The sequence below is a fragment of the Ursus americanus genome, chromosome 2 (genome assembly GCF_024610735.1).
Source record: "Ursus americanus isolate L20-20 chromosome 2, mUrsAme1.1.p, whole genome shotgun sequence".
Classification (NCBI taxonomy): Eukaryota; Metazoa; Chordata; class Mammalia; order Carnivora; family Ursidae; genus Ursus; species Ursus americanus.
Genome location: NC_142128.1, coordinates 45109102 through 45133808, shown reverse-complemented (window position 1 = coordinate 45133808; position 24707 = coordinate 45109102). Strand labels below are relative to the sequence as shown.

The following is a 24707-nucleotide window of genomic DNA, read 5'->3' as shown; positions in this document are numbered from 1 at the left end:
TTGGGCTCTTGATCTGGGGATTGTGAGTTCAAGCCCCGTGTTGGGCTCCATGCTGGGCGTGGAGCCTACTTAAACATAAATAAATAACCCTAAGGAGCTGAAGTGTTCTCCTCTGTAAATGAAAGCTAACAGTGGTGTCCGCCTTCCTGGATTCCGAGGGTTCTTTCAGTCATCCGGCCCATCTTTATGAATTGCCCAGAATGTATCAGGCATTGTTTGAGGTGTTAAAGATTAAGGTGGTGAATAAAAGAAAAAAAAAAGCCCTTGTGCATGGAACTTATGTTGCAGAAGGAGTCAGGCAAATAGAAAGTACAAACAGCTCTATGTCTATTTGAATTGTATATCTATTTCTATGTATTTTCTCTCTAAGTTTGAGGTAGTGAGTATTTACAAATAAAAACAAAGGGAATGGGGGACGAGCTGCTGGAAGTGCGATTTTATTTAATTTTATTATTTATTTATTTTTTCAAAGATTTTATTTATTTATTTGAGAGAGAGCACGAGCAAGAGCAGAAGCAGGGGAGCAGCAGAGGGAGAGGGAGAAGCAGACTCCATGATGCCTGATGTGGGGCTCAAGCCCAGGCCCCTGGGATCACGACCTGAGCCGAAACCAGGCACCCCTGGAAGTACGATTTTATTGGGTGGTCTGGGCGGGTCTTTCAGAGGAGGGACTGTTGGAGGAGCCCTCTGAACGGGGTGAGGGAGCCGGGCATGTGTTCCTGGCAGCGGCACTTTCAGGAAGAAAGGTCCTGAGGGAGGATTCAGTGAGATTATATAGACAAGGGTCCCACACAGTTATGGCACAGCGTCCCGCTGTGGTCACCGTCACCGTCATCATGCCGTCAGAGCTGAAATAAAGGTGCCAGGCATGGCCTTCTGACTGCTATCCCCAGATCTCACTCCCAGGGACCCCCGGGGGAAAGGCACAGCACCCAGCTGGCCCTGCGTCTGCAGCCCATCGTGCTGGCCGTGAAGGTTCCAGGGTCTGCTACTTAGGGGAATTTCAGGCATCGCGGCTGCTTTCCCTCCATCCCCTAACTGGCACCCAGAACAGGGCACTCCCTGCAGCGGAGAGTCTGAGTTGGTGTTGACCTTGGGGCGAGAGGGGGGCTCAGCCCACCCTCTCCTTCCCCCACCCCTCAGATTGAGAGTGGCCCGATTTTGGCCTGGAACAGAAAAAGCAGAAGTGGCCTTGAGGATCTGGGCTCAAATAGACTCATTTGCCCGTCCTTCCCTGTTCTGGACAGGTCTCTCTGCGGCTTTCGGGGGGTAGGCTCAGCCGTGAGGGGGCCTCTACTCTATCTTCTTCCAGATCTTTTTGCAGCCTCACTTCTTCTCCTCTGGCTTTCTCCGCTGACATCATCTGCCCCCCCCCCCCGAGTGTTCCCTTCCTCTCCCCCTCTCCTTCCCGCTCTTTGCCGAGGCTTGCACACTTTCAATACCACGGTCTGGGAGGGAGGCAAGTATTCAGTCTAGAAATCTGAATTAGGGCAGGGACTTCTTTTTCATAAAGAAATGCAACTTTATTATTTTCAAGTACATAGGTAGTACGTCAGACTAAGGTCTTACAAAAGGTCACCAAGTAAAGGTCTTGCAAATGTTTCTTGAACAAACACTTGAGGACAGATGGTGATTAGCCCATGTACGTGCTACTTCTACGAAGATATTCCTAAAGTGCTTCAAAAGTATTGGTTTAGGTAGACTAAATACGCCATCCCTAGCCATGTGGTTTATGCTTTTAATTTGCTAAACAAATGCCGTTTTTTTATTGATTGTGCAAAGATAAGCTTTTTCCACAGTCGACAAATCTGAAATTAATCAGGCCCAAAGTAATATGGTTTCCCATTTAGTTTTCCGAGCCCAAAGCAATGACTCACTTATTTCAAGGTACTTCTGATAAAGTAAAGTTCCAGTGTAAGGAAGTGAGAGCCCGCGGGAGGTCCTTAGCGGGCCTCCTTCCTTTCTGCCTTAGGTCTCCTGGGTTCCTTAGGTGGCGCTCTCACTTGGCCCATCTGGGTGTCTCTCTGCAGGAACTTCCCAACGCCTTCTCGGCCGGGCTTAAAGAAGGGGCAGAACTGCCTGCAGAGCAAGGCTGTTAGGTGGGGAGCGGGTAAGGGAAGGCAAAGAACCCCCGGAGGAACCCGAAACCAACTCCCCGTCTTGGAAATCGGGGCAGGGGGACGATCTCCAAGGTGAAGGGCATTTGCCTGGGAGGAAGGGCCCTCCTAACGTTCACGCTCTCGTTGTCCAGAGGCTCCGAACATGCTCCTGACCTAAGCTGATTCCTCATGTCCCTGCGCTACGGGAAGGGTCCGGGAATTTTCTCCACCCTGGTTCTAGCTGATGGCCAGGCAATTCCCAGAATGACTCAGGTTCATATGGTTGGGCACGACGGGAAGGGGGTGGTGGCAGGGGCAGGGAATGAACTGGCAGCTGTCCCTCTGGGAACAAGATGGGACTTCTGAGGACTTAGCATTCTGGAGAGGGGGGTGTCACCATGCACAAGGGACTGAGAGCCCTGGGGCCTCATGGCCCAGAGGACACAAAGCAGGGTCGGTGGGGGCTGCATGCTACAGGGGTGGGGGGTCCCAGCGGAGCTCCTGGATCGCTCTGGCTGGCCTTTGCTGCTACTCTGATGACATTTGAATTTGGTCTGCTGCAGGAAGGTGAAAAAGGGCAGGACTCAGGGCTGGAGACCACACATCAGCTGTCCTGTCCTTGGCACTCTCCTCCCCGGCTCCCTTTGCTGTGTCTGTCCTCGGCTTCCCACCCCCCTGCCCTCTCTCCTCTAGAGGTTCCTAACCAGCCTTGCCTGGATATCAGCCTGGTTGCCTGGAAGCTTCTGCAACCAGCTTCCCTTTCTGGCCCCACACCTGGCACTCACCAGGAGGAACTGTTCTGATCCTGAGGGGGAGCAGGAGGCAGAGTCAGGCAGGAAGCAAATGAGGGGTGGGGTGGACAATGGGGTAAGGCCAGAGAGATGAAGGGACATGGGTGATCTGAGACCGTCCCCTCCCGGTTGAGACAGGTCCCTGCCTTTGGGTGTTCATCTGTTCTAGTGGGAGGTGGGTGTGCAGGGGCAGACAGTGGAGGCGGGAGGTGGCTGGGGTAACCCTCAGTTTCTTGGAAAAAATGAACAACAGGATGGAGGAGGGGGCAGGATCTGGGAAGGACCCTAACATGTGGTGTCTAATCCAATAGTTCATAGTTGGGTCTGCAAGGCAATCACTCCGACCTTATTTACCCACTCCCCCCAACTTAGCCTGCTGAGTAGCCTCACTGTCCCTCCCTGAACCCTCCCCCAGCACCCCCTAGTCTTCTCCGCATCACCATTCCCGCAAGGCCTCCAGGCGCCCCGGCCCCGAGCCTGGTCCTTCCTGGGACAGCTCAGTAGTACGTCTCCTTCTCCACCCAGCCTGTGGGAGAGATGGGGGGGGGGCACAGCGTGAGCTCACGGGGCGGGGCGGGGGGACAGAGATCCGTCCCCGCAGACTGGGGGCTTGCGGCCATGTGAGCAGCACAGGCCCGGTGTGGGGGCCCAGGGAAGTCCCGAGGAGGGCAAAATCAGGGTGAGAGGGAGGGGAGGCAGTCAGGGAGCTGGGGCCACGGGTTAGGGGAACTAGCACAGGACTCAAAGGGTCACCCGCAGTGGCTGTGCCGAGACATTGACAGCTCATGAGTTTTCAGAAGTCCGAATACGGATTTTATGTGAAAGTCCCCAAGTTTTAGTTATTGGGCCAGTTACAAAACACAGCCGCACAATAAAGGACGGACCAAACCCAACAATGTCTATGGGCCGTATTTGGCTTGTAGGCCATCCGTTTTCAACTTCCAGTAAGGGGTCAAAAATGCTTGTTTTGGAAAAAAAAACACACAAAAAAACTTGGTCGTTGCCCAGGACTCAGGAGACCGGGGTCCTAGACCGAGCCCTGCTGTTCTTGCTTCATGACCCCAAGCAGACAAATTCACCTCTGCGCCTCTCCGTTTCTGTAAATGCGGAGGGACTAGGTGACCTGGGCCCTCCCAATTCTCTGTTTTGTGATCCGGGTGGGAGGAGGGGCCCGAGCACCCCCTGCATGCTGGGGGTCCCAGGTCTGTGGGGAAGAGGCAGGGTCAGGGCTCCTAGGACCTGGGGCCCCGGATCTGGGGGCACGAGGAGAAAGAGTAAGGAGCCGCAGTAGGAATGGTTTGGGTGTGGAGCCCCGGGGGGCAGCCAGCAGTGGGGCGCACTGGCGGGGTGTGGGGGGGGCGGGGTGCTCACCACCGGGGTACCGCCGCAGGATGAGCTTCCGGACCTCGTCGTAGATGAAGATGAGGAGGCTGTAGGGAAAGGCGCAGAACCACCAGGTGACCCTGCACCAAACAGAAACGGACAGGTGTCACGTAAGGAGGATCTGAAGACGGAACCTGGGGCCTAGCAGGGCCCTGAGAACAACACACTCACTTGAGCGGGTACATGCGGAGGGCCACGCCCATGCCCGGGCAGTAGGACAGGAAGGCCGCCAGCGCCGTCTCCTCCAGCAGCCCGAAAATCAGAATCTTGTTCCTGGAAAGGCAAAGAAAGGAGGGTAGGTGGTGTCGAAAAGGGGGGTGGGGGGGAGATCCAGGGAGACCCCTGGTGGTGGTAGGGGCAGAGGCACCGAGACATGCCCTGGGACGGTTATAGACACCGTCCTCCATCTTCACACACCCTCTTCTGCCGCACACAACCAAAGCAGATTTTCTTTACTTTTTCTGCTTACTGACCTCACCTCCAATCGTTGCCTATAACACACACATTCAACCATTATATAAATGTTTCTAATGTGTTGGCTGATGTGCTCTCTGCTGCTGTGGTCAACACACACTTCCTTCCCGAGTCGTGGGGCTGTCCTCACCCAGCGTGCGGTCTTGCTATGGCTCCCCGCAGGTGGTCTGTGTCAGTCCGTGTCGTCTGCCCTGCAAGGTGCTCTGAGAGCCCGTGAGTGTCCTACACATTCTCAGTGTCTCCCTGGCCCTGGTAGTTGCTGGTTGTAGATATTCAATAAAGAGGAGAATGTTTGTAAAGCACTTAGCAAAGAGGAAGCTGTCCACTCCCTGGAAAGTAAATGCTGGATGTGTGTCCAAGACTTCAGAACAGGAAAGCAGGACAGAGTAAGGTTCTGAGAGCAGTTTCTGGAGCCAGACAGCAGAGTCTAGTCGCAGCCCTGCCACTTACTAGCTTTTGGTTGTAAGCAATGTTTCCGCACCTCTCTGAGCCTCGGTCTTTCCCTGTGAGGTGGAGATATTACCCGTATGACATGGGGTTGTTGGGAGTAGAATGGGAGATGAAGCGTGGAAAGTGCTGGAATGTGCAACGTGCTCGGTCGAATTATTACTCAACCTGTTACAACCTCGCACACTGCCTGTCTTCATGGCTTAGGCCAGTAGTTCCCTTCCACTCACTAAAGGATCCGTCCTATTCTTTGATAAAGACCCCATTTTAACGGATTGTTGTCTCTTCGGCTATATTGGTTAGTAAGTAATGAGTATCATTTCCCCATTTAAAATTGGAAATAGACTCCTTCCAACCAGAGCCGCATGCTAGCGCGCGATCGCGGTCCTTCCCGCTGATGGTTCTGCCTCCGAGAAACACTTCAGTAAGCCAAGCGGCCCTCTGGTACGCGGCTCATTTCTGTAAAGCTTTGGAACCTGGCAAACAGCATCTCTGAGGCTCCCCGCTGGGGCAGCCGCTGGCCAGTGGCTGCTGGCGTTATCAGGACCCCTCTCCTTTTCCACGGGCCTCTCTCGGAGGCTGGAGTCAGCCAGCAATAGTGATGCGCCGGCACTAACCACCGTCCGCGCTGCGGTCACGGAGCCATCGCCAAGCACCGACCCGGGCCAGACCCTGCCAGGCGAGCCGCCCGTGCAGCCGCCAGGAGCTTGGGTGCTAGAGGCAGACCTGGAGGAGCCTTACAGCTGACTGACCTCAGGTGCCTCATGTAACCTTTTTTGGGGTCTCTGGTCTGTAAGAGGAAAGTAGCACCTACCTCGTGGAGCTATCGTGAGTTTAAACGGCTGTTTGACTCACAGCATGATGACTGGCACGTGGTCACTCACACTCTAAGAAGACAGGAGCCTGCCCCAGCAGCTCCCAGCCCCCACGGGGATAACGCACCGCCCTGCGGGTGGGGGGAGGCTAGAAACGAGAACTACCTACACACGGGGGGAGGGGGGAGCACAGGGCACCCACACTTCGGGCTCAGCAGAGGGTGGGGTGGGTGTTGTGGGAGTGTGAGGTGGCCGAGGGAAGGAAGGAGAGAGGATCGAAGAGAAGAGGGGAGGGAAGAGGGAAAAAGGGGAGAGGTGTGGAAGATGAAAAGGAAGGAAGAGAGAAGGAAACCTTCAAGCAGTAGATTAGAAGCAAAATTAAAACTTGTCAGGAATGGTGCTGTGACCCCTTCCTCCTCAGACACCTATTTCAGACGCCGGCCGGGCAGGTGCAATCGGATGCTCCCTCCTCCCCAGATGTGGGCGCAGGGTGAGGGGGCCCGTGGGGGGGGGTTGCAGGGCCCCACGAGCACTCTCTGCTGGGGGGCTGGGGGCTGCTCACTTCATGCCCTGTTGGAAGACCGAGTTGCGTCGGGTCTTGCAGATGATGAGGTCAGCCCACTGCACGACCACGATGCTGGCGAAGAAGGCCGTGTGGCAGGTGAACTCCACCACCTTGCGCTGCTCATAGGTCTGGGGGCGGATGGGGCAGCGTGAGAGGGAGGGGAGGGGCAGGGGGCAGCGTGCTGGGGGCACTCGTCAAACGGCTGGCACGGGGCACCCTTAGCCCCCAGCCCCAGTTGGCCCCCCTGGGTGCTCCTGCAGGCGCCGAGCCCACCCCCTTGGGCCCGTGCGTCCACCCTAGAGGCCCCACGCACCCACTCCTGCCCGTAGCTGTCCTCCAGATCGTTCATGGACCGGTCGTCCCAGTCCAGGCGGATTCCCAGCAGCCGCGACGGCAGGAAACCGTTCTCCGCCAGGATGACGAAGTAGGTGAAGAAGCCGCCCAGCGCCTGGATCATTCCTGTGGGCAGAGGGCGAGAGGCCGGCCCTGGGTTGGGGAGCTGCCTCCTGGCCAGGATTTCACCAGGGCTCATCCCCCAACAGCTGGGCAGAGACCTCTCTTGGGGTCCCCCCGAGCCCCAGGGCCCCGCCGCACCGATCTGTCCGTAGGCCATGCTGATGAGCCTCTCATTCACCAGCTTGTCCGTCTGTGGGTTCCTCGGCTGCCGCTTCATGATGTCACTCTCCGCGGCCTCGTAGGCCAAGGAGATGGCGGGGACCTGTGTGTGGGGTGGGGGGAGGGCAGTGGAAGGGAGCCGACAGGTGCAGGGCACAGTCAGCGGGGAGGAATCTCTGATGCATTCCAGTGCACATTACTAACACCCTATTATGGCCCAGGTCTCAGGCTTCAGTTCCTTCAACCACCGCAGCCTGGCCAGCCGCCCTGCACGCCTCTCCTTCCCCGGCTGCCCACCTCCAGCCCCTGTGTGCCGCTCTGACCCCCGGCCTCACCATGTCTGTGCCCAGGTCGATGCAGAGGATGGTCACGGTGCCCAGAGGCAGGGGGATATTGGCAATGATGAAAAGCAGGAAGGGGGTGATCTCGGGGATGTTGCTGGTCAGGGTGTACGCGATGGATTTCTTCAGGTTGTCAAAGATGAGGCGGCCTGGGGGAGGTTCAGGGGCATCAGGGAGACGGGAAGCCCCCCTCCCCAGCCCAAGCCCCTGGAGCGTGGCTGCCCGCGGTGCCCAGAGAGGGAGACTCTGTGTTCGAGGGAAGCCAAAGTGGACTGCCGTGCCTGGGATCCTGAGTTGGCTCTGCGTTGGGGTAGAGGCCCAGGAAGCAGAGCGTGGGCGTCACCTGTCCTGGGTGCCACCCCGGCCACATGGCCCCTCACCCTCCTCCACGCCCGTGACGATGGAGGCGAAGTTGTCGTCCAGGAGGATCATGTCGGCCGCCTGCTTCGACACGTCGGAGCCCGAGATGCCCATGGCGATGCCGATGTCGGCCTTCTTCAGCGCGGGGGAGTCGTTCACGCCATCCCCGGTCACCGCCACGATGGCCCCCTGGACGAAGACACAGCCAGAGTGGAGCAGGAAGCCCGTCCAGGCCCAGTGCACCCGCCCGGCCCTGCGCGCCCGCTCACCTGCCTCTGGCAGCCCTCCACGATGATGAGCTTCTGCTGCGGGGACGTCCGCGCGAACACGATCTCCGTGTGGTTCTTCAGGATCTCGTCCAGCTGCTCCGACGTCATGTCCTTCAGGTCCGAGCCGTGCACCACGCACGCCTTGGCTTCTCTGCACAGTGGGGGCGGAGGCAGCTGATTTCCCCGCCGCCCACCAGCCCCGCAGCCTCCGCCCCCACCGCTGGGCCACAGGGTCCCCCGGACTGTGGTCCTCCTCGCCCTCTCTCCGTGGCCTGTCTGTCCCCTCTCTCTCTTTGAGGAAGTGAGCCGACATCCTCACCCAGCGGGGTCGTTGCTAGGCAACGTGCTAGCTTTCTTACACACACCTCACCCCCGTAGCCACCTTGCAGTGTACATGGTTCCCTAAATTTGTAATTGAGAGAACGGAGACTCAGGACCGTTCTGGGACATCTCCTGGACACACTCAGGACTGAGGAGCTGGCTGCTGAGGAGTCATGGTAAGGCCTGCAAAGGTCCCAGAGGAGCTATCCAAAATCCCCCCCAGGGCCCTCGAGCATTCTGTGGGACAGGACAGGCTGATCGGGGACGGGGTCCCGTGGAGGCCTCACCTGGGGTTGACCTGGCTGACAGGAATGTTGAGCCGGGCCGCAATGTCCTCCACCGTCTCGTTGCCTTCTGATATAATGCCCACACCTTTGGCGATGGCCTTGGCTGTGATGGGGTGGTCCCCGGTCACCATGATCACCTGGCAGCAAGGAGAAAAGAGAAAAGAAAAGCAGTACGAACACCCCCTCCCAATCCATTCCTTTCCCGAAGTCAGAGAAAGCCAGACCACCAGATGGTGGGACTGGTAGATCCCAGCCAAAGTGGTAGAACCGTGTGCATGTGTGTGTGTGTGTTTGTGCGTGTGTGTTTGAGTGGGTGACAAGTTACACTTTGGGGATCAGAGATACTTTGCTTCAGTGGAGGAAAGCCTCCACGACGAGTAACGAATTAACAAGGGCCTCTTGGAAGAGGGTCCTCAGAGACTGGATTTCATGGGCTCTGAGGGTGTCTGAGCTGCAGGGACCCCTCACTAACCAATGAGGGATGGAGGCTTAGAAAGGGCCCATGACTCAAGGTTACTGGAGCCAGGAGTAGGATACGGTTTTCTTAGTGTCCACTCTGGTTGCTGCGGGCCGTCCAGCGGGACAGAGTAGGGATGAAGGGGACACCCCCCACCCCCGCCCAGCCTTCACCACCTGATTAGCTGCCTCTGATACCCCTTCTTCACGTGGGCAGAAGGTGATTCTTACAGAATGGATGGAGTTTGGTGGGGAGGGTGGTGGCCATCGGAGAGGTGGGTTACACGGCCGTCTGTCATGAGCGTGGCTGGGTCAGAGCCAGAGCAAAAGCATTTGCACCTGTGGGTCTGTGGGCAAATCTCACAGATACTGAGGAGCAAGCCCCTTCAAGGCCCACTCCCTTCTCTTCCACCACCACCACCCCACTGAACTGCCCCTCGAAGGCCACAAGGGGCCCCCACCTGAAGACAAAAGCATCTTTGCAGTCCTCATCCTGCTTGACCCCTCTTTGCACTTGGCACCGTCCACCACCCCCTCCTTGAAACCTGGCCCCACTTGGTCTGCATGGACCCCATTATTCCCGGTTCCCCTCCCTGCTTCTTCCCACTCTTTCCTGCCTCCTCCGGGTTGGCCGCCAGGTGGAAGGGGCGACTATGGAGTCGGATGGTGGACCTAAGCCTGAGCACCGGCTCTCCCCAGCTGTAGCAACTCAGACCAGCCACAGCCCCAGGAGGGGACGAGCCTCACCTTCCAAGATGGTCGTAAGGAGTAAATGGCACTAGGGGACGCTCAGTAAACTGAGCTGTGACTTTCCCCTCTGTCCTTCCCTGGCTCCTCTCTCTCTACTTGCCCCAAGACTGGTGGCCCCGGCTTCATGCTGGTCCCCTCCCTGATCCTGGTTCACTAGTGGGTCTTGAACTGCACTCGTGCTGACGAGCCTCACTCTCCGGTCCTGACCCTCTGTCCTGGGCTCTAAGCTTCGGCCAGCTTCCCCTGGGATGTCTCTCCCTGCGTGTCCAACAGATGCTTCCAGCTGAAAGTCAAAGCTGAGCTCATCGTGCACTCCCACCACCCCGCCAAGCCGGCCCTCTGCCCCCAGCTTGACACTGTCCTCTCTGTGCATTCCGTTCCTTTGTTCCTGCATCTCCCTCACTGACTGTGTCCAGCTTGGTCACCATGTTCTCAAAGTGTTTCTCAGATGCGACTCCTCGCCTCCATCCCTTTGTCGCCACCCTGGAGAAGGTCCTCAACCCTTGCCTGGACTATCGCTTCAGACTCTCTCCCTGCTTCCTTGCCTCCAGTTCTTCTCCAGATCCAGGCCCTTCTCCACCCAGGTGGCCTCCTGAAAGCTGGCTCTGCCCCCAGAGAGCCACAGGATGAAGCCCAAGTCAGGCATGTAGGCAAAGCCCTTCCAGTTGGCCCTGGCCCAATGTCCCAGTCTCCATCCCCAGTGCTGCCGAGCCACCCCCCACACACACCTGCACCCCACGTGCCGTCTCACCATGTCAGGACATGCATCGTCCCTGACCTTGACAGCCTTCCTCTCCCTGCCTTACAAAACACTCCGGCCTTCGAGGCCCAGATCAAATATCACGTGCTCTGTAGAACGCTGTCTGGTCTCTGAGGCAGAATTAACTGCTCCCTGCTCTGACTTCCCTGGGGGTTCTGTCCCCAGGCCTCCATGATAGTTCTGACCGTGGCAAGAGGCAGCCTGACGGGCAGGAGCACGGGTTTCCAGACAGCGGACCATGCTTCACATACCTGATCCACCCCGTCCTGGCAGGTTTATTTTGGGAAAGCGACTTACCCACTCTGAGTCTCACTCAGCTGGTTTTATTTTTAAATGGGGGTGATGACGCCTACCTCAGAGACAGAGCGATTGGGATTGAGAAATCCCTTGCATACACACGTCTAGACACAAGCGCTTCGGTGTGATACTTAGGAAATGGCGGACGGCCTTTTCCTAATCCCGGCTCTACCACTTACGACCCTGTGACTTTGTGCCTCAGTTTCCCTCTTCTGTTAAAAGGGAAAACACCGGTGCTTGCTCGTCAGATTGTGGAGAGATGGCATGAGCTCACACAGCCTAAGTGCTGAGCATAGGGCCTGACTGCTACAACTGGCTGTTTGTGTTACGAGAGCGTCTGGCCCATAGCAGGTGCTCACGACCCCTGCTATCACATCGTTCCGGGAGTCAGTGTAGGGCCACTTGTTTCCCTGAGAGCCCGTGGGCCCCGGAGGCCAGGCACCACGTCTCCTTCTTCTTACTGTCCTGGTGTGGGGAGCGAGCGGGGGCAGATCAGGGCTTGCTCACCCCACCCCCAGTGGTGGAGAGAGTGGGCACTAGTCGGGAAGGCAGGACAACCAGATCTCCAAGACACAAGTGCCAGGTGGGCTCGGATCAGGCTAGAATGAGTGGGGGAGAGGACGGGCCTGGTCGCCAACAGAAAGGGACCAGGGCGAGAACTCCAGGCAGGGCTGACCTTTCCTTACAGAGGAAGGCGGCTGCGAGGGGCCTGGGCGTCCCCAAGGCAGCAGCCCCTGCCCTCCCTCCACCTTTGGCGGTTGGGAGGGGAGGGTGGGGAAGAGGTGAGGCCCGTACCTTGATGCCGGCGCTGCGGCACTTGCCCACGGCGTCCGGCACAGCAGCCCGGGGAGGGTCGATCATGGACATGAGCCCCACGAAGCAGAGCTTCTCCGTGGGAAAGTTCAGCTCGTCTGTGTCAAACCTGAAGCCCCGGGGAAACTTCCCAGAGGGCAGATTCAGTTGACAAAACCCTGACGTGGGCAGGAGGGAAGAGTGAGCCCAGCTCGGTGGCTGCCTGGGTGTCCCCCATGCCCCTGCCCTGGGGCAGCCCCTGAGGCCCAGAGACCCTCCTCGGCCCCGCCCCCGCCTCTCACCCAGCACGCGCTCCCCCAGCCCGCCCAGCTCCATGTAGGCGTTCTGGAAGGCGTCTTGCATCTCCTTGTCCAGAGGGATCTCCTTGCCCTGCACCAAGATGGTGGAGCACCGGTCCAGGATGCGCTCCGGGGCCCCCTTCATCACCAGCACGTGGCTCTGGGGGCTGTCTTCTCGCTCGTGGATGGACAGCTGGAGAGAAGACAGGCGGTTACGGAGGGGGCCTGCCGAGGAGGCCTCCCCTGATGCACTAACCCCCCACCCATCAACTACCACGGACAGGGGGAGAGCCTGTGTGTGAGAAGGGGAGTGTGGGCCTCGTAGTCCCAGCCCTATAACCTGAGAGTCACCTGCCCATAGGACATTCATTCACTTCACAAATATGTCCCAAGGTCAGTTAAGACAGGCACCGTGGGGGCCAGGTGGCTCTCATGCCAGCACCCCACCACTGGGCTGGCCTCAGCACGCTTGCACAGGACATGGCGGGGCTGCATTCTTGGCGTTTAACAGATGTCTGCAGCCTGGGGGATACCCTGGGGACATTTCAGAGTGTGGTTCACCCCCACAGCTGGAAGGGATGGGGGGCTGAGGCTGGAGTCGGGAAGGCAACGGGATATAGTGAGGAATGGAGATCTGGAAGTTCAGGGGTTCCTTGTGCCCAGACACGTAGTCCCCCAGTTTTCCTGGGGGACGAGGCAGGGCAAGTGGCATGGCCCTCAGATGCCCCCACTGCTTCTAGGTTTTGTGCGCCCCCTTCATTTCGGCCCCTTCCCCTGCTCCTGTCCCAGCACCCCAACCAGACCTGGTACTTGTTGGTGGAATTGAAAGGGATCTCTGCCACCTTGGGGTTTCTGTCCCTCATCTTCCTCACGGAGCCGCAGGACAGCTCAATGCACTTGAGCAGAGCTGACTCCGAGGCGTCGCCGGCTGTGTCCCGCTGCCGGAGGAGAATTCAGTGTCACAAGGGTGGTGGGCAGTGGAGGATGGAGGGAGAGGGGCACCAAAGCCCCCGAGGCAGCCAGGGGGTGCAGGAGGGGGAGCTGGGCACCAGCAAGGCGGGCAGGCCATGGAGGCGCCGCTGACCCCCTACCTTAGACACAGAGATGTTCTCCTGCCCGGCCTTGAAGACAGCGCGGTTGCAGAGACCAGCGATCCGAGACAGGGCCGTCCACGTGGGGGATCGTTTGTCAAAAGTGGCCCCTGGGAGGCAGTGGGGGAGAACCAGGAGCATGGCTCCCCGTTAGAGCCCCGTCTACTCCCACAGTCTCCACTGTGCCGGGGCCCCGGACATCCTCCAGCCCCTCGCCCCCTTGGCGTGCCCAGTCACCAGACTGATCCTCAGTGGTGTCGGCTTCGTGGATCTGGTTGTCGAACCACATGTGGGCGACGGTCATGCGGTTCTGGGTGAGGGTGCCCGTCTTGTCGGAGCAGATGGTGGAGGTGGAGCCCAGCGTCTCCACTGCCTCCAGATTCTTCACCAGGCAGTTCTTCCGGGCCATGCGCTTGGCCGTCAGGGTCAGACACACCTGGTCGAGAGAGGGGAGTAGGAAGTTCTAAGCCTGGAGCCGGAAGTGCCCGTGACCCCACCCCGGACCAGGGCTCTACCCTGCCTTCCTTGATCCCAGTCTGCAAACACCGAGGGGGACCTACGCGTGGGCAGGGAATGTGCTCGATTTCAGACACGTCGAACTGAGATCATGGGTGTGTATTTAAGTGAAAAGTCCCACATGGAATTGAAGACACGTGGCCAGAGCTCTAGAGCGGGCCAGCATAGACTGAGTGGAGGGGTATGCGAGTCGCTCACCCAGAACAGGCCTGACACTGGGGGGAGACGGGCTCACTCCAGGGTGTGGGAGAGAGCAGAGCATGAGGCCCGCGCATCGGGGTCGGCGGAGGAGGAGACCCCGCAGGGGACAGAGGACAGCCAGAATTGTGACATGTCACAGTAATGGACGGAGGAGAGAATTCTAGGAGGGTGGACAGCAGTATCTGTTTCTACAGCGGAGTTAAGGAAGGGGGCTGAGAAAAGGTCACTGGGTTTGCCACTTAGTCATCGGTGACCTTTGAGGGAGGCTTTGCAGAGGGTTGGCCGGGACGAGCTGCAGACTGCAGCGGAGGGGTGAGAAGGGCGGCGGGGACGAGCTCCGGCGGAGAAGCTGCGAGCCGAGGCGCAGCCCTACCTGAGATGTCTCAGGCTCGAACTCTGAGCCGTGTATTAAAGGAGAGTCTGACAGGTGATTTTAGGGGCTGGAAGGGAACAAATTGCTGACATACAATAAGGCTCGATTGCCTTTGAGGAAAGGGTAGCAAGACCTCCCCTGGTCGCCCCTCGGCCTGACCCACTCACGGTGACAGTGGCCAGCAGCCCCTCAGGCACATTGGCCACGATGATGCCGATGAGGAAGATGACGGCCTCCAGCCAGCTGTAGCCCAGGATGAGGGAGAGCACGAAGAAAGAGACCCCCAGGAACACGGCCACCCCTGTGATCAGCTGGATGAAGTGCTCGATCTCCATGGCGATGGGCGTCCGCCCCACCTCCAGGCCCGAGGCCAGGGTGGCTATGCGGCCCATCACCGTCCGGTCACCTGTGGCGATCACGATGCCCCTGGCCGTGCCTGCAACACAGAGGGGAAGCCTACTTCTTGGAAAAGGAAAACCACCGCGGAGGAAATGAGCCTCAGACTGGGGTCCTGGGGTCGCCCTCCCGAGATCCGACCTCACCCGGCTGGCTCCCCCTGCACAGACGTCCAGTCCTAGACCCGGGCAACCACAACTCGTGTACCCTTAGGCTTGGGCCTGAGGAGAGACACCTTGCAAATGAGCTCAGAGTTCAAATCGAGGAGATGCAAGCAATGGGATACAAGAACTGCCTGAGCAGCTCAGTAAAATCAGTCTCCCGCTGGTTAGGGACCCAGAGTATCTCACGTTACGGATTTTCCGTGGCCGACTTAAGATTTTCTTTCTCCGCGTTGGGCCTGAGACCCCACAGAATAAGCCAGGCAATTGCTGAGCCTCATGCAGCCACGCGGGGCACGTGAAAGTGCGGGATGAGGGAAAGAACACGGGGTGGGAGCCCGCCGAAGCTGGGTTTGCACCCTCGTTGGGTCCCCCCCGCCCCAGATCGCTTTCATCCCGAAACGAGAGAGCGCTGCGATAGACCTGACTGGCACCCGGCGCGTAGCAGGTGCTCGACAAATGTCGGTTCCATTCATTTCTTCTCCTTTCTCCAAAGACAATTTCAGAGAAAGCAACGCGAGTATTTCACTAGGCATTTTTACCAATTGTGGGAAATGTAGAGCAAATTTCAGAATCTCAGTACATTAAAAATTTAAGATATCTCATGTGTGCTGATTTTCATTGTAATTCAAACTTGCTAAAGGAGAGGAACCTGGGTGGCTCAGTCAGTTGAGCGTCTGACTCTTGGTTTCCGCTCAGGTCATGATCTTGGGGTCATGGGTTCGAGCCCCGGGTCGGACTCCATGCTCAGTGCAGTGTCTACTTGAGAGTCTCTCTCTCCTTCTCTCTCTGCCTCTCCACTCCCCACATGCTCTCTCTCTAAAGTAAATAAATAAATCTTTAAAAAAATGCTCATAGAGACAATATACACCAAGGACAAATGAGAATCAGGAAGGGAGAGGTGTGGGTGGGGCACGTGGCCTCCTCCGGCCCCGTTCCAAGCCCGAGGTTTAGCCAGACCTCCTTTCCCACCAGCTCTCGCCATCCATCCCTCTCAAGGAGGCACGGCCACAGAGGGCACGGATTTCGGGTGGGCTTGGTCTCCTGCCCCTATGTGGTGGCCCTTGCTCATCTCCAGAACCCAGAACAGAGGTGGGGTGCACTGGGCAGCCTGAAGGGGGGCCCCCGTGTTCACCTGGCTGGAGTCTTCCCCACCTGGTCGCTGGTGAAAGCAAGGGTGGGACAGGGAAGCGACAAGTCCCAGCATCAGGAGAAATGGAAGGAATCGGTCAGACCAATGACTTCTAGGAGTCACGGCTGATTTGGGGCATGCGTGTGTTCGTGTCTGTGTGCCTGTGTTGTGTGTTTTGTGTAGTGTGTGCGTGTGTGTGTGTGTGTGTGTATGGAGGTCTTGGCCCAGTATCCGCAGGCTTTGGGATCTGCTCAGTCCCAGTGTAGACAGAACACAGATCCTCCCGGGGGGAGGTAACTTCTGCAGAGTCAGGGCCCCTGGTCCCTCAGTCCCCTCCCCCCACTTGGGCAGGACGTCTGATGAGTAAGCACGAGCATCCCCCAGTCCTGCCTGGGGATTCGGGATTTAGACTCTTCCCCGTGTCGGGGCCCAGGTGCGGCGCTCCCCCCCAGCCGGCTGCTCACCTTCCACACAGTTGGTGGAGAAGAAGCAGATGTTGCGGGTCTCCAGGGGGTTCTCGTGGGTGAACTCGGGGGAGCGGGTCTGGGGCTCCGACTCGCCCGTGAGGGATGAGTTATCCACCTGAGGAGAAAGCAGGTGTGTGGTCGGCAGATGGGCAGACACAGTCGTCTCCCGGCTCCGGCCTCACTCCACCTCCATGACACGCGGGACAGAAGGACACTTGTGCTCATCACATATTTATAGCAGCACTCGGCTGTTGTCCCTGTCTGGTTTGGAACCCTGGCTCTCACTGACCTCTTACGTGACCTTGGGCTTGTGACTTAACCAACGAAACCATCATTGACTCATCTGTAAATGGGGACTGGAAGGGGCGTCTCTGCATTATACAGCTCCCGGGGGGCTCTAACTCGAGAGCCTAAGAAAATGGCGCCATCTGGGGTCACGCTTGGCGCTGTCTGTGGCCACATACGGTGGCTGCACGACGACGCTAGTGCAGAGGGACGTTAGACAGCTACGTGGATGCATAAAGGGCATGTGACACAGGATGACCCCCACTACGCGATTGCCGTCCAGTGGCTCCCATGGCATAGCCCAGCACAGACCGAGGAGACCGTCCGTGAACACTCCATGGGAGACCAAGCGGGGCCGGGCGCGTGGGGACAGGCGTTGACACGGGCCCCTCCCGGCTGCCCCGGCATCGCCCCCTCACCTTGCAGCCGTGAGAAGAGATGATGCGGAGGTCCGCAGGCACGCGGTCCCCACCCTTCACCTCCACCAGGTCTCCCACCACAACCTCCTCCGCGTTGATCTGCATCTTCTCTCCTTCCCGCACCACAAGGGCTTGCTGGGGGCGGGAGGGGGACGGGCATCTCGCGAAGGGCTCCTCCCTCTGCCGCTATCCTCGCTGCTGGCCTCCCCCCGCCAACCCTCCAGGAGGATGCCCGTGGACCCCAGGCAATACAAGCAGGCCCTGGTGCGGAGAGCGGGAGGGTCGTTTGTGCCCACGCCTCCGTCTCAGAGCGCAAGGAGCTCGGGAGGAGGAGCTGGACTCCCCCAGAAGCCTTGTGCCCCGGCCCGGAGCCCCGGCCGGCTGTGTACCTGAGGCACCATGTTCTTGAAGGAATCCATGATCTTGGAGCTCTTGGCCTCCTGATAGTAGGAGAAGCAGCCGGTGACGATGACCACCGCTGCCAGCACCACGCCCAGATAGAGCTGGTAAGGAGAAAGGTTTGAGGCACCGGCCCTTCTCCCAACCCTGGAGGGGCCTCTGCCCCTCAGATGGGCATTTGATGACTTTGTCTGTGACTGGGAGTGACAATGGCAGAGGAGACCCCTTACCCCCAGCCCCCCGAGTTTCCTGAGAAAGGGAAGGGCAGGGGAAATCGCAGGGAGTTCCCAGGACTAGGACTTCTCCTGGGGGTGAAGCCCCACAGATCCAGACAAGCCCACTTAGCTGTGCAGGAACAGGAAGGGTCTGTCTCATTCGAGAACTTGTGTGTGTGTGTGTGTGTGTGTGTGTGTGTGTGTGTGTGTGTGTGTTGGGAGGCGTTCAGAGATAGACAGAGAAGTGTCATCCCTTTACAGCCGAGGGGACTGTGGGACGGTGCCATGAGGCTCTTGCTCCCTGCCCCCAACTGTCCTGGGCTCTGGGGTTGGAGGACAGAGCCACGGGCCGGCGCAGGGTCCGGCGTGCCCGCTCACGTTGTCGTTGGATGGTTCGTCCTCCATGGCAGCCTGGATGCCATAGGCCAGGAAGCAGAGGATGGCCCCGATCCACAGCAGGATGGAGAAGCCCCCGAAGAGCTGGCGACAGAACTTGACCCACTCGGGGGTTGTCGGGGGCGGGGTGAGGGCATTGGGTCCATCCCGAGCCAGAATGTCCTGGGCCCGCTGGTTGGTGAGGCCCTGAGAGAGGCGGGGAGAGGAGTGTGAGCGCGTCTCCGGAGTCGTCCGCTCCGCACTGCTTCCCGCCAGCTCCTCGCAGGGGAACAATGTCCATCTGGAGAGGAAAATCCCACCTGGTAGGAGGGGGCGGGGGATCATGGAGAGAGCTACACGGAGGAGATGGCATTTGCAATGGAAGCCTGGAAGCCTGAGGAAAAGTCAGAATGTGGCCCCCCTCTGGTCCTCCTTGGGTTGAGGTACCGGTGGGTGAGGGCCACGGTGTCTCCCCCACTGGCAGCCTGGAGAAGGCCCCTGGGGAGACACTCCCCTCTTCAGCAAGAATTCGAGAGAGGCCAACACGACTGACCATAGTGTCACACGGCTTTGGAAACCGGCTGTCACCTTTCCCAGAGAGCCTGGCCTGGGCGTGGCTCCCATGTCCCCGTGCAGCCCTCACGTCGCTGTAGAGCCACACTCCGCCTGGCACATGGGAACCCTGGGCCACGTTCTTCTCTAGACTTGAGCTCCTCGAGGGCAGAGGTCACTTAATTATCTTCCATCTGCCCACTCATTCATTTAAGACATGTGTTTCAAATGCCTATTACAAACTGGGCTCTGTTATCAGCTCTGGGGATCCAAGAGGAGGACAAGACCCACGAAGTCCCTGCCTCGTGGAGTTTATGACCCAGTGAGTGACACCCGATAAGTAGACATCACCGCCAGATCATTAAGAAAACAGAGTAGGTGAAGGAATGAGGAGCCGAGAATTTTCAAAGGGAAGTCAGGGAGGGCCTGCAGGAGGAGGTGTGCTCCCACTAAGGTGTTCCTTGATACTTTATTTTTCAGTTGATGGGCTTGGTAACCTGACCGTGCCACTTCCTGTTTCTGTGCTGTTGGAAGCTCGTCCCCCTGCAGGAGGCTCCTTGCTGTAGCGGACAGGTGGACAATACCGACGTCACAGGTCTTGTGAGGGTCAGGGGAGTGTACGTAAAGCACCCATCACAGCACAGCGCGCACAGTGGGGCTACTGTGAGAGCACTGGGGGGGGGTTACGTCACCGCTTTGCGGGGGTCACTTCCCTGAGATATGTGTCACCGGAGCTGCCTGGGGCAGCAGAAACGGTCTGCCTGGAGACCCCCCGGGCCTGGCTTCCAGGCACACAGGAAACGAGTTACTAACTATGAAGCAGGGGTTCTGACTTCTAGTCCTGACACGGCCCCGCCACTCACCTTGGAGAGGTCCACTTGGTACTTGCGGCCCAGCTCATCCAAGGACAGCTTGTGGTCATCCTGGGGAGGGAAGTCAAGTTACTCTGGGGCAGGAGGCTGGGTGCTGCGTCTAGAATGCGTGGGAGGGCAGAGGGGCACGGGGTTGAGGCAAGGGGCACGGGAGGGGTGGCATGGCTTCTCTGAGTGCGCCAGGCTGGCTGGGCACCCCGTTGCCAAGACCCGCTGGGCAGGCTGTGGCCCTCACCATGGCCACCTCCTTCTTCAGCTCATCCAGCTCCTTCTCTTTCTGCTTCTTCTTGCCGCCCCCATTCTCCGCAGTGGTGGCTGCAGGTGAGTACTCACGGCCGGCCTGCAGGGGAAGAGCCCGGAGAGTCAGGGAGGCCAGAGACCGGAGCCTCTATTCCCACTGGACAGGCCTGGAGGGCAGGTACTGGGCTGGGGCTGGTGGCTGCAAGGGCAGTGATGGTCCCAGGGGAGGGGAAGAAAGGGTGGAGGGCGGAGGGGACCCCAGGCTCTCAGTTTGCAAACTAGTTGCAGGGCCACGGGCTCTATGTTGGAATTTCAGGGAAGACCAAAGGGCTCAGGACTCAGGACTCAGGACCCCACTCTTGGCTCTTTACTGTTGGGCTTCTGCTAAGATTTCGTTTGTTGAGAAAACCCTGTAGCTAAATACTAAACGGAACAGAAACTTTAAAAACCATCATCCTATGCTATTTAGAATTCTGGAAGGCGGTGGCCAGGGTTGGGGGCCGGCATGAGGAAGAAGCACCTGTAGGAGGGGCTTTGTCCCAACACCAGGGCCACTTAGGGAGGGGTAGGGACAGAGGGGAATTTGGGGGAGGCAGAGTGTTTGGGGAGTCGGGGCTCAGGGCAGGGAAGGAGGTGGAGGAGTTTGGGGAGGCGAGGGGCAGGTGGTGGGGCTGGAAATGGGACGTGCAGGGCTGATGGGCTGAGAGAAGCCCGTGGCTGGAGGGTCAGAACGAGTCCAAGAAGTCGGGACGCGAAGTGTGCCGCCATCCTGATCCTTCCAGTCAGCCAGCCGGCCCACTGCTGGCCGAGGGGGATTTTCACAACTTGAGGCCCCAAGGCACAACTGGGTAAGAAGGGAACTGGGCTCCATTTGTCCAAAATATAAAAATATGTCTCTGAGAATACTAAAATGCGTGTATTCTCGGGTCCTGGCGTTCCTGGGAACTCCGGCGAAATCAGGCCAACATTTTCCCTGGAGCCTCATGAGGGCCTGCGATCCCCTTCCTCTTCGCAGCCTGTGGTCTCCTCACCACCGCCAGGCTGCCAGGAGCCACAGGAACCTCTGGGGAACAGGGTGGGAAATTGCTCCTTCCACGGGGTGGGGGTGGGGCTGGTTGGGGTGCTAGGGGAGGAGGGGTTGGGGAGGGCCTGGGGGGGCCACGAAACTGCCTTCTCACTCCCTCTCCGCCCCCCACACCCCTCAGGGCGTCATGTCCTTGTCAGCGACTGGCTGGATTTCTGTCCCTAAGGCCGAGTGGGACTTTCAGGAGCAAGCTTCTCTACACTGTGGTATAATTCATTTTTTCATAAAGACTGGACACCTGGGGGCGCCTGGCTGGTGCTGTCCATTAAGTGTTTGACTCTCGCTTTCCGCTCAGGTCGTGATCTCAGGGTCATGAGATCGAGTCCCACCTGGGGGCACGGAGTCTGCTTAAGACTCTCCCTCTGCCGCTCCCCCCTAAAATCAATAAATAAATCTTAAAAAAAAAAAAAGACTGGACACCTGGATGGGATCTACCGGCAATGTATTTGTCCTTTTTTACAGGGTAGTGTGCATTTTTTAAAACTAGACTTTTCTTTTAAAGACAGTTTTAGGCTCACAGCAAAATTGAGCGGAAGGTACAGAGAGTTCTCATATGCCCCCTGGCCCCATATGTCATCCCCACTGTCACCATCCCCCCGGAGTGGGGCATTTGCTGCGGCCATGAACCTGCACCGAACATTGTGATTACCCAAGGTCCGTGGCCGCCAGGCCGTCTGCCCGGTGGTGGTGTCCACGCCATGGGCTTGGGCAAACGCACACTGACTTGTGTCTGTTACAGCACCGTCCTGGTGGCTTTGCTGCCATAAAAATGTGTGCTCTGGGGTGATGCACTCTTTCCCCATCACAGAGTCAGGCACGATGGCAGGAATATGGCAGCTGCCCTCATCCCATGAGATCATGAGTCCAGCACCGGGAGAGGGGGCAGTCAGACCAGTGAGATCAGGAACAGGGTGGGGGCTCAGTGAGAGGTGGACACCCTTGTCCCCTAGACACTAAACCTTACATTTGTTTCCCTCGGGAGCACCCATGAATCAAGTATACCTTTGGTGTCCTAAAGTCTGATCCTCTCGGGGAGACTGAAGCAGCCCAACAGAAGGAGTGGGGGAGGGGCTCATGGAAAGTTCTCCGTCTCCCTCTCCAGGAGACCTACACAGGCTCATTTGATCGAATGGATTGACATGCTTTGGGTTCACCAACTCTCTCCTTGGGGGAACAGAACTAAGGAATGGGTGAAAAGCCGCAAAGGGACCAGAGGCAAGAAATCAGGCCAGAGCGGCTTCAAGGTGACCTTCCTGTGCTTCAGGGACAGAAACGGGGCCCAGGCATACACCGGGCAGGGGGCGGGGTGGGGGTGGCCAGCTAGGGCTGGGGCAGAGAAACAGAGGCCAGAGAATTTCTGTACATTTTGACATGAAATAAAGTTTGTGGAAATGAGAATCAAATTGCCAGCCCATGAGCTGGGGGCATGTTACACCGTGGCCAACTGTTTCACGCAGCATCCCCTCCCCTGAGCGCCCACCCTGTTCTCCCCAAAGCAGGAGCAGAGCTTGGGACACACTGCCCCTTCCCCCTCCTGTCCTGGCAAGGATCTCAAGCTCTCCAGCCAGGAGCCTGCGGAGATTTGGGGCCAGCGGGCTGCCCAGGCAAGAAAGAAAGAGAGGAAGCAAGGACCCCCCCCCACCGCTGCCCCCCCAACCACGAGTCCCCCTCTCCGGGTCTTGAATGCTGAAGGAGAACAGAGAGTTCTTTCTGAGAGAGCCAGAGGCTGGGACAGAGTGGGGGCAGCTGGAAATCAGCCACGCTCTCCCCACTGCAGCCTCGTGGTGGCAGCTGGAGCGGGTTGGGCTCCCTCCCACCAGTGCCGTCCCTTCCCCCAGCTCCCACGCTGCCCTTCACGGCCACAGGGTGCAGGGTGACAGTTAGGCCTGGCTTTGTAGTGCAGATGTAGGGGAAAGAGACAGAGGGGGAATGAACCCTAGCAGGGGTGCAGCGGGGGGGCTGCTTTCCCTTTCCAGGGTTCTCCTGGTAGGTTGAACTCCAAACTTCAGCCCTAAGACCCCCTCTGTCCCCCAGCTTCTCCATCCAAGCAGAACCAGATCCACTCCCCAACCTGTCATTGCTTGCACACAGCTACTGGGGTGAAGGTCAGGGGGCTTCAGGGCTGCTGGGGGAGAAGCAGAGACTCAGGCAGCTGCGGCCCCTCAAAAAGGTAAAGGTCAAATTGCTTCTCAGGCAGGACCTCAGGAGCTGGGCCTCCCCGGTTCTAAGGTGGAGCAAGGGAAAGGACGACCTCCCCGTTCTCTGAACTCAGGGTGGGGGAATGGCGGGTAGCCTGACCTCTCCTCTGAGGCCCACAGAGCAGAAGGAGAGATGTCAGGGTTCAGCTGAGGGTCCTAAGATGGCCCATCTTCCCATGGGTGTACTTTTTCCTTCGTGAAGCCCACACGCAGACCCTCACTCATTTGCGCAGTGAACCCGGGCTCACCCATGCTTGGAGGCCTGTACGCTCCCAAATTTGCCTGCCGAGACACACACAGGTGCTCGCCCAGGAATCTCTGTATCAGCTCCGGCCTATGGAGAACACGTGTGTCGCAGGCACATGTATACACACACACACACACACACGCACACACACACGCATGCATACACACACACGCACACACACGCAGGTTCTATTTATAGCTTCTACCCCAGCGCAGGAACCCTGGTGTCCAAGCTCGGAGTTTTCCCAGCTGCTAAACACAGGGCAATAACATGTCCCTGCCTGACCCCTTCCTGGGCCCAGAAGCTCCCCCACAGCTTCCCACAGACACCCCCTTTCCTCAGCACCCTCCCGTCGCTCCCCAGACATTCCACAAAAGGAAAGCAGCCAGGCACAGTGTGTAAGGGATTGGGTGACTTTTCTCCATATGGAAATTTCATTTCCAAGAATTCGGAGCCCTGTCCCTGCCCTCCACCCCCCCTCACTCCACGGTTGTTAATCTTCCCCCTGGCATTCCCAGGGCTGCAGAATGCTTCGGGCAGGGGTGGGCTGAGGGGGTGCAGGCAGCCTCTGGGAAAGTGCTCGCAGCCCAGGGCCACGGAGGATGGCAGTGCGGCCAGGGCGTTGGGAGAGGAGCTGGGCTGGGGCTGGGGGGCACATTGCTCTTCTGCCCCACAGCCCTCCCGGCTGCTGGCACTCAGGGACCTGAGAGCCAGTGTCGGAACCGCTTGGTGACTTGGGAGCCATGCCCCCTGGCCTCTCCAACCTCAAACAGGACCCCCATCTTCTCGGACTGGGACTGCCAGAGGAACAGCTATTTCTGGGGGGTGGCACAGGCGGGGAGCACTAACAGTGCCAAGCTCCCTTCGGCTGGCACGCTTGGAGGTGCGTGAGGGAGGGTAGGGTCTGTCTAGGATGTGGGAGACACAGGGATAGAGATGCGGGGTAGGGTGGAGGGCTGTGGGGCTCATCCTGGGGAGTGGGGAAGCGGAGTGCGCGTGGGCACCTGAGTGGACCTGTGGACCCAGCACGCATTTGTAGCTAGGAGACTATCAGTCCAAGTTCACGCGGCCCCATAGCCTGGCTTCTCTCTGCCCCTCCTTACACACCCTTCCCCATCCAATCCTTCTCTCCCCCAGCCTCCCTCACCCTCCAGAGAGCCCTCCTCCACCTTACAGAGTGACCCCTCTCTTGGGGATACTCACCCCACGGCCCATCTTGGGGTAGAGTGGCTGAGGGAACCTAGACTGGACAGGTCACCGGGAGGACCCCCAGCCCACACCTCTGGTCTGGGATGGCCAGAGACCCCGGCAAACAGACAGAGCCGGCAGCGAGCAACAGGGTAGCTTTAAATAGGTCCCTCTC

The 24707-nt window shown here is 58.5% G+C and overlaps 1 protein-coding gene across 1 annotated transcript; it reads right to left on the bottom strand.

Annotated features, from left to right (window-relative positions):
• Positions 1-1479: 1479 nt before the first annotated feature.
• On the bottom strand, positions 1480-24707 carry ATP1A2 (ATPase Na+/K+ transporting subunit alpha 2). Its single transcript, XM_045784056.2, has 23 exons — positions 24548-24707; positions 19811-19915; positions 19567-19626; positions 18155-18358; positions 17552-17665; positions 17163-17297; positions 16456-16573; positions 14470-14738; positions 13450-13648; positions 13213-13322; positions 12925-13059; positions 12125-12314; positions 11826-12001; positions 8768-8904; positions 8160-8310; positions 7911-8079; positions 7525-7679; positions 7169-7292; positions 6888-7033; positions 6572-6702; positions 4445-4546; positions 4262-4353; positions 1480-3416 (listed from the first exon to the last, which is right to left on the bottom strand). The coding sequence occupies exons 1-23, from the start codon at positions 24557-24559 to the stop codon at positions 3388-3390; spliced, it is 3063 nt and encodes a 1020-aa protein (XP_045640012.1). The 5' UTR covers positions 24560-24707; the 3' UTR covers positions 1480-3387.